The sequence below is a fragment of the Sinocyclocheilus grahami genome, unplaced genomic scaffold (genome assembly GCF_001515645.1).
Source record: "Sinocyclocheilus grahami isolate Dianchi unplaced genomic scaffold, SAMN03320097.WGS_v1.1 scaffold1085.1, whole genome shotgun sequence".
Classification (NCBI taxonomy): Eukaryota; Metazoa; Chordata; class Actinopteri; order Cypriniformes; family Cyprinidae; genus Sinocyclocheilus; species Sinocyclocheilus grahami.
In genome coordinates, this window is record NW_015506264.1 from 467,916 (window position 1) to 477,622 (window position 9,707).

Here is a 9,707-nt window from a genome sequence, read left to right on the forward strand (position 1 = left end):
AACCCCTAACGCAGGCACGGTGTTACTCACCTATCGAGAAGAAACAAAGCAACCTCGGCATCCGATCGCAGGCCTTCTGCTCCTTGAGTTCTCTCCAGCGCTGGAAAGCTGATCCGATATTTACACGGGTCCTACTTCTTGCCTTAATCCTTCTTTTGTTCTGCAGACGTTTTGCTCTTTTGTTTTTTATCCGCCATCTCTATCTTTCTGTCGCTCAGCTCGGCTAATGTCCGTCCCGTGCACTGAACGCTCTCTCCTCCACATCATGAGTAGACACGCCCCTTACTGCTGATTGGCTACAAGTTTGTTTTGCTAGTCGGCCCGAATCAGTTTTCTAAAGCATTTTTGAAAAATCGCTTACCCCATCTTTAATTTTCATCTTTCTATTTTTTCTCATTTTAGTTTTTTTTTTTTAATTACTCATTTTACTTTATTATTAATATTAATAATACTTTATCATTTCAATAATTAATTAACTCAATAAAAAAAAAGGTAAATAAGTAAATCTCCCAGCAGAGATTCAGTCAGCACTACTACACTATTTGTTCATTTTATATTCAGTCTTTTAAGGCAGGACAATTCAAGCAAATCAATAATGTGCTTTACAAAGGTTGGGCTGATGACATTCTCCCACAGACTCTTATACAAAGAGTCATTCACAACCGAACGGCTAACTGTTCTAAAGAGACTGAGAAGAAATAGAAAGAGCATGACATGTGTTCATTGAGCAGCTGCTTTCAAACATAATACAAACCGCGCTGCCTCGCTGTACTTCCGTCAAGTTCTAGAGAAGTACAAGAAGGTTTCAGCGAAACCTGGAGACTCAGTGCAGATGCTGAATGTCTTTTGTGGAGCAGCAAACACCTCAACAATCTGCTGGACTACAATATGTGTCACTGCAGACCCAATGTCCTTCTGTACAGATATCTGAGGCAACACAGCTGCTCTTTCACACACACACACACACACACACGCTCTCTATTCTTTGATATGCTTCATACTCTGTGTGGTCAGTTCAAAGCAGTAATAGAAATTAATTATTTCCAACCAGTTTTATGGGCATTTTTATCTTTAAGCCATTTTTTCTAAAAATGTGCACCGTCTTTCGAGTCAAATTCTTGCATTTGGGCTGTTACCAAGCAAATGAAATCAGTATAAAAAAAATGTATCTTTGCAATGCAGAGGAAACACAGAAGCTGCATTAGAAGTGGGATTTAGATGCATTTACACACTCTTTAATGCAGTTCTGAGGGACATGAATGCTTTTAACCTGCAGTTACAAATGCATAAATAATGTTTTGATATTTAAAACATAAAACATTAAAAACTGATGTTTGAAATTATTTTAAAAATAAAAAGGTACCTTAAATGTGAAATTAAAACTGCCAGTAGGTGGCAGCAAGTCGCTGTTAATAAGCGAGTCATTGCAATTGAACCGAATCATTTAAACGCTTGATTCATTCAGGAACAAAACAGCGTCATATTGCTCAGTGACGCAAAACAGTGCTGTGACTGTGTTTGAAATTATTTTTTGTTGGAGAAATAGAGCAAAAACAGGCAATATATTGTCTAAAATGTAAGTCTCTTAATATTATCTTCTTGTTTATTGAACTGTTGTATAAAATCATTATCACATCTGTAATCATGCTGACTTTTGCAGAAAAAAACGGCACTCTTCGTGTGATATTAACTATATGAAATTATATAAATATATACATTTTCTGCCCCATATTTTGGAATTATATATTTCTAAATGCATTTTAATAGACTGATTCATGCAGTGAAAGAACGCACTATAAATGCGCACGCGCACTAGTCTAACCTGCTAGACTTCATCACCTAATGTATGCGTGCACTCTGTAGGTGTTTTGTGTTTGCTTTTCGCAATATACTAGATAATATCAAATCGCACATTGTTAAAACAACAATTACGATATTATCGCAGACCATGCATATCGCACACACCTATTAGATTTTTATAATGCATTGTCTTCTTATCGATCCACCAGTTCACATTTAAAGCATGTTTGCAGGGTAAAAACATGCATCGATTTTCGCATTGGTCTGAACTCTGAACAAAACAACAGTTTTATTGAAAATGTTATTTATTCTCTACCAGCAGGTGGAGTGTTTGGTAGAAATATAACTGTTTCCCCAGTAACGCTGTACACAAAGCAGGCAGCACCGGACTTTGAACCTGCAGCGCTAGTGTTTATTTCATGAAATCATAACATTAGCCTTTTGAAGTTTAATCGTCACATTCAGCCATATCGCAATTCTGGTCTTTTCGTCCCCAAATTTAAGACCTCTTGAAATCATAATTAAGGCTTTCTTGTACAATTTAAGACTTTTTTAAGACCCGCTGAAATCGGGATAAAAAAGAAAATTTATATGTTAATATAAACATGCAAAAACATAGCTTATTGAACCAGGGGCCCCATTTAAAAAATGCATATTTGATTAGATTTAATATGAAATTCCATGGATTTCATCATACATCAATAGTGAGGAACAAATCAGGATGTATAAATGCAGAAACTGGCGTGTATATGTTATGTATACGCCTGAGGAGCATGTGTACGAACATTGTGCGCTCATATATTCCAGTAATTAAAATAATCCAACATTGTGTATAAGATGTAATAAAAATAAACAATCACTATATGCATTAAAAGTGTAATGCACACAAATAAGCAACGGTTTTGAGGTAAATATTTCACTGAAATTAATTCATTACATGATTTTCTGAAAACAAAATAAAAATATAAAATAAATATTTAAAAAAACTTATAAATATTATAAATATGTATTAACATTATTATATGTACAAATGAGCAACTGGTTTGTCTTATTTCACTGAAATTAATTTATTAATTACAAATTATTTTCTGAAAATAAAATAAAAAAATTTAATAAAATAAAAATAAAATTATAAAACGTATAAATAGACAATCACAATATGTATTAATATTTTATGCATAAAAGAGCAACTGCTTAGTGTTAATTGTGTTAAAAAAAGCCATATAAATAACAGAATGTGATGCATAAAGCAGATGCATTTAGAAACTTTTTTTGTGCATATGGACATTTCATAAATCTTTCACAGGATCATTCTGTAATTATCGAGCATTCACAAATGAACATCATGATACACATGTCTTCATAAACGAGGCTGCAGAAGTCCACCGTATGCACTTGATCATGAGTAACATCATCTGAAATACAACTGTTTCTCCGCTATGCTCTGGATTCTGGAGGTCTGGGCCACAATATTCACATTTATTCATTTAGCAGATCCTTCAATTCAAAGTGACCTACCAATGAGAATAAAACACGCAGCAGTCAACGACTCGTCCTGCTGTCAAACGAAAGCTTGCTTGATCTGCCGTCGCTGCAGAAGAGGAAACAGAAGCTGAATGTGAAAACACACTCATTACCTCACAATCTGCATACCGTATAACCACATATTACTACAGCACCAAACCACAGCCTCTTACTGAAGCTAAGCCATTTACAACCACCATAAACCATCAAGATGTCTAATTTAAAACGTGCTGGTTTCAAATTGCTCTGGATTTCACGTCTAACGCAGGAAGGGTGAGGGTTAACGGCAGAGTCACTTGTGCAAAACCAACTTTCCAGGAAGGAATCTCTCCGGGGTGCAAGTCAACGCCGTGAAAGTGACCTGCTAACGAAGAACAAATGCTGCCAGAAGCTGCTCTCAATGCTTCTTCATTGTAGAAGTAACAACCTGCAATTGCAGAGGCGTTTGGCAGGACCAGAGTGTTTTAAGTGCTTTCAGCGGTTACAAATTGTGCCTAACTTTGGTTTGTTTGAGCTTTATATATATATCATTTATATTTTCTCAAGAATACATTTACGTCGTGACGGTTTGAGGGATTTCAGTAACTATTTTATATAGTATATATATATATATATATATATATATAGGGACATTTTTGTTACTTGAAACATTGTTTTTTACGCATTATTTATGTACAGAATAGTTCCTGAAATGTATTTGACTCAACTTGACATCACTTTGTTCACCTTTACTATATAGTCTGAAAATATTATTAATGTTAACAAATTATACTCTTTTGAAAAGTCTAAGGGGCAATATCCAGTCAATGTTTTACGATATAGTATCAGATTTATGCAAAGTGACCCACATTTGATTTTCAACCATTGAAAATCGGTAAAATTCAGTTTGCACTTGGAGCCATTTTGAGATCCTCATATCAGTGGGATTAAACCATATAGGGCTTTAAAAATGAATACGCCAAAAGAAAAGTTTGTTAAGAGCCATAATCTAATAAGATATTTAGATAATTTTAATAATTCTTGAGTTACACGCATTACAACTTTGTTAAAATATCATTTCTGGCATTCAGAAAGGTATGTTCTATGCTATAATTGGTATGATTGAGGAAACAAGATACATTTCTAGTTTCAACATCATTTGTTCTTTAGATATTCCTCTTTAAAAGGAAAAAGGTATCAGCTGTATGCAAAATGAAACATTTGTTTTTTTGACCAGAGAAAAAAAAAACACTTTTGCTTATGGAGTCGCATTGAGATCCCCATATCTCTGGTTTTGAACCACATTGGGCCTTAAAAATAAAGATACTAAAAGAAAAGTTTGTTAAGAACAAAAATATAAAAGTAGATTAAGGACAACTTTAATCCTTCTTAAGTTACAGTCATGCAAACTTTGAAGAAAAACACAAAAAGTTTTTTTTATTTTACAATTTACTCATGCAGCCGCATTGAGATCCCCATATGTTTGTGTCTGAATAATATTGGGCCTTTAAAATGAAGATATCAACAGAATAGTTTGTTAAGAACCAGACTCTAAAAGGATATTTCAATTATATATTTAATACTTCTTGCACATTTTGGGGAAAAGCACACAAAAAGTGTTTTTTTCCCCATTTTTGAACTGTCACCATTGGCATACAATGTAACAAAGATAGCTAAAGTCAACAGATTTTACTAATAGAGCTACCAATCTCTGTGTAAAAATAACATCATGATGATGCCATCTCGCTAAAGTCATTTTTAACCCCCTGTAATTTGGCTCTGAATCTCAGCTGAAAATTTTCATTTTGACCATCATACAAAAATATGGATTACTCAGTAAACATTCAATGGCATTTAATATTTTTGGCTTTCTTCATCATTTATGTATTTCATTCACCAGAAAAAGATTTAAATAGGCCTAATTTTTAGTCGGGACCTTTGACACGAAATGACCCATATTTGGTTGATTTCACACGAAATGACCAAATGACCAAAAAAAAAAAAATCTGGGAAAATCTGAGGACATGCTAACAAAGACAAGAAAGGAGAAGAACTCTGAAGCAGGATGGCAGTGATCTGACCGCTCATCACATCCCGCTGCGGGGCCCAAGGGAGGCCCTACAAACACTTGTAACATTCCACTACACTCAGCATCATACTCCATCGCTATGGAAACAGCAGCTCCTCACAGGGTTAAACAGCCTTGACCTCAGCGTTGCCAGATCTCATAAAGATGCACAGCGCAGCAGATCAGAGACTGCATGCAGACACACAGAGACGCGTCTCACCTCATAAATCCAGCAGAGAGCACACCTTATCTGCTCACTTTCAGGAAACAACATGTCATTACTGGCCCACGGGGGGACAGACAGACACAGACTCCTTTACTGGCCACCAGTGTTTGATGTTTTCTGTAGAAATTCTGTCATTATTTACTTGCACTAAAACTCACTACTAGTATCAAGGTAATTTACACACACACACACACACACACACACACACACACACACACTCACACACACACTTCTTAGCTGTCCATCGTGTTCGATGATGATGCTTGCTCCAGAGATGGGAGTGGGGGGGGGGTCAGCGATGTTGCCACCTCTCATGGGCGTCGAGTCCGATCCTTGAGCCGCACACTCTTCCACAGATGGAACAAGGGAAACCAGATACCAGGGGGGTACCAGCCGCCCTCTGGTGACTCTTGGTGCATCTCTCGAATCGTCAGTCTTGGTTGGTTTGATGTATTTGAGAGACTGCAGTGGCACAGGTGACCTGCCAGGCTGACCTGTCGAGTGCCAGAGAGAGCTGCGTGAGGGGAATGTTTGCTCGCTTTAGGAGGTCCCTGGTGTAGTCCTTAAAACGCTGTTTTTGCCCATTAGTTGACTAGAGGACTTGGCGAGGCAGACGGTGTTCAGGCATGCGTATGGTATGCCCTAGCCAACGCAGATGTTTTTGGGCCACTGCTAGGAGAGATAGGACATGACCTCGGTTTTTTGAGCGTTAACCTGTAGGCCAAAAGATTAGTACAGACTAGATATTGTATTTAGGGCGTGCTGCATAGAGTCCGGGCTGTGGGTCCAAAATGGCACAGTCATCAGCATATTGAAGCTCACAGATTTGGCGGGACTTTATCTTTGTGCGGGCCTGGAGTCGACGGATGTTAAAGAGGCTACCATCAAGTCGATATTCCACCTGGACACCGTCTTCATGCCCCATGACACGATGGAAGAGGCAGGTGATGGCAGAGAGGAGGATGTTAAAGAGCACCGGAGCCAAGACACAGCCTTGCTTCACCCCAACGTTTACCTCGAAAGACTCAGACATGAGTTCTCCCGTGAGTACTCTGGCTTGCATCCCATCATGCAGCTGCTGTAGGATGCTGGAGAGATTTCTCCAGAGCAGCTCACGGTTGATGGTGTCAAAAGCTTTGCTGAGGTCGATGAAGGCTACGTAAAGGTCTTTGTGCTGTTCTCGACTCTTCTCCAGCAGCTGCCTCAAGACAAAAACCATATCTGTCGTGGATCTTGACTTCCGGAAGCCACACTGAGTTTCTGGAAGCACAGCTTCCGAGATGTGCTCGACCAATCTGCTGAGCATGATCTTGGCCAGGACTTTCCCTGCGATGGAGAGGAGAGATACAAGGCCAGCGTAAAGCTGGCCAGTCTACGGATTCTTCTGGGATCTTGCTGAGGTTTTCAGCAAGGAGCCGTCGGAGGTTGTCTTTGGTGGTGTGGTTGTTCAGCGCTGTACAGCTGAGTTTCTTGGAAGAGGCTGTCCTTGGGCTACGGGGTTGAATGCTCATGAGTAGACTGGATCTGACCATGAGGTGGTCAGTCCAGCACTCAGCTCCTCTCATAACACGGGTGGTAAGGACATCCTGTCTATCCTTTTGACGGACAATCACGTAGTCAAGGAGGTGCCAATGTTTTGAGCGTGGGTGCTGCCAGGTGGTCTTAAGCCTGTTCTTCATCTGGAAAATGGTGTTAGTAATGACCAGCTGGTGCTCTGCACAGAGAGAGAGGTGTCTGAGCCCATTATGGTTAATTTTCCCCACACCATGCTGGCCGATGACTTTACTCCATACCAGGTGCTCCGTACCCACTCTAGCATTGAAATCTCCCATGAGTATGAGCCTGTCCGTAGCCGGGGTTTTCTGTAGGATGGCATCAAGAGCTCTATAGAAATCCTCTTTGATGTTGTGCTCGGCATCAAGAGTTGGAGCGTATGCACTGATGAGAGTGGCGAAGCGTTTCTTTGTCAGAGGAATGCGCCATGTCATCAGTCTTTCATTGATGCCAATAGGGGATTCCGGAATGTGTTGCAGCAGTTTAGACTTCACAGCAAAGCCAACTCCATGGTTACGATGAGTGCCTTCAGGGACCCCCTTCCAGAAGAAGGTGTACCCAGCACCAGCCTCTTTCAAGGAGTCCTCCCCATGTAATCTGGTCTCGCTGAGAGCTGCTATGTCAATATTATATCTTGCGAGCGCCAGGGCCACCAACGCTGTCCTGCGGTGGGGCCTGTCAGGAGTTTCGGCCAGGTCCAGCAATGTGCGAACGTTCCACGAAGCAATGCTTAGCTTATTTTTCCCTTTAATTTTTCGACCGCAAGGGGGGATGCTCCGACGGTTGCGGCTTACCGTCTGGAGTGTGGGGAGAAGACAATTTTTTGACCACCTTTTCCAGGTCCTTCCCCATCACAGGGATGAGCAGTGTGGGGCTGCTCAGTCGCAGTGGAAGCTGCCGAAAAGACGCGCTGCTCCATCCCGCAGTCCTAACGACCATCACTCCATTGCCGCCTGTGTGCATGGTTTGGTTAGACACTCCCAGCCACATGCCCACCACCATTCCACATCGCCACAGGACTTTTAAATTTTTTTTAAGGGAGAGGAGAGGAGGGGAGGGGAGCAAGAAGCTTGCGCATAGGTATAGATTAGGGTAGGAGTGTGGGTGCGCAGACCTCACTCCCACCATCTTCACTCCTACCAGACAGACCACCAGTGGCATGAGAGAACCCATGACGACCTTCGACTGGCAGGAAGTTGCAGGGGGCTGCCGGTAGTCTGGTCAGTTGGACTCCGCCTATGCCTGCCCCCAGGTGCAGGTTTGTCTTCAGGGTTTGCGCCCCTAGCCACGGTACCCTCCCGAGTTAACCCACGTGGCTGTGGGGTTGCCTTCTTCCGCCTTCCCAGCCGTTGTAATGGTTCACACACCACCATCTTCCACCTGTGCCGTCGTTGAGGTCTTTACTATTTACCCATAGCTGGGGCTATTTACCCATAGCTGGGACAGTGGTTGACGGGCATCAGGGCATTTCCACTCATCGATGGGCCTGCATGCCACGTCTCTGGGGCCCACTGCTGCTCCGAGATCCCGTACAACTTAGCCTGGAACCGCAAGGGACCAGTTACCATGTGTGCCACGAGGAGGCGTGTACGAGATCTTGGCAGTGGAGAGGCTATGTACCGGCTGAGGAAACTTACACACTCGGCTCCTCTTTTCACCCCTGAAAAACAAAGGGCTATCCGGTGGCAGCAGCTGAAAGCAGAAAGTGATCATGCATGATGCTAGCTACAAGCACTACCACTCCAACACTGCTGCACTGACGCATCACACGCCCTGTGTGAAAGACACACACTAATAGAGCTACCAAAGCCGCCTCTATACGCACTGAGCTCTCTTTCTCGCATTCGTACACATTTCAATGGACAAATACACACATAATTATATCAAAATATCCCATAAATACAATCGGTTATTTCTTAAGTGAACGTAAAGAGTTGATGAATAAAACAAGTGTGTATTGGATCCGTGCATTGACAGCAGCCACACGAAATGACCAAAAAAATAAATAAAATCTGGGAAAATCTGAGGACTTGCTAACAAAGACAAGAAAGGAGAAGAACTGAAGAACTCGATGGCAGTGATCTGACCGCTCATCACATCCCGCTGCGGGGCCCAAGGGAGGCCCTACAAACACTTGTAACATTCCACTGCACTCAGCATCATACTCCATCGCTATGACAACAGCAGCTCCTCACAGGGTTAAACAGCCTTGACCTCAGCGTTGCCAGATCTCATAAAGATGCACAGCGCAGCAGATCAGAGACTGCATGCAGACACACAGAGACGCGTCTCACCTCATAAATCCAGCAGAGAGCACACCTTATCTGCTCACTTACAGGAAACAACATGTCATTACTGGCCCACGGGGGGACAGACAGACACAGACTCCGTTACTGGCCACCAGTGTTTGATGTTTTCTGTAGAAATTCTATCATTATTTACTTGCACTAAAACTCACTACTAGTATCAAGGTAATTTACACACACACACACACACACACACACACACACACACACACACACACACACACCTTTTCGATCCGTAGAGTTTTAGCAT

At 41.6% G+C, this 9,707-nt stretch overlaps 1 protein-coding gene across 1 annotated transcript in view; it reads right to left on the reverse strand.

Annotated features, from left to right (window-relative positions):
* LOC107566568 (matrix-remodeling-associated protein 5-like) overlaps positions 1-8,153 on the reverse strand; it is a 40,344-nt gene extending 32,191 nt beyond the window's left edge. The window contains exons 1-4 of the mRNA XM_016252046.1: positions 7,946-8,153; positions 6,994-7,767; positions 6,420-6,923; positions 5,828-6,091 (exon numbers count right to left, since the gene is read on the reverse strand). Coding sequence (XP_016107532.1) covers positions 5,828-6,091; positions 6,420-6,923; positions 6,994-7,767; positions 7,946-8,153 — 1,750 coding nt within the window. The remainder of the gene's footprint in view (positions 1-5,827; positions 6,092-6,419; positions 6,924-6,993; positions 7,768-7,945) is intronic.
* Positions 8,154-9,707: the final 1,554 nt, after the last annotated feature.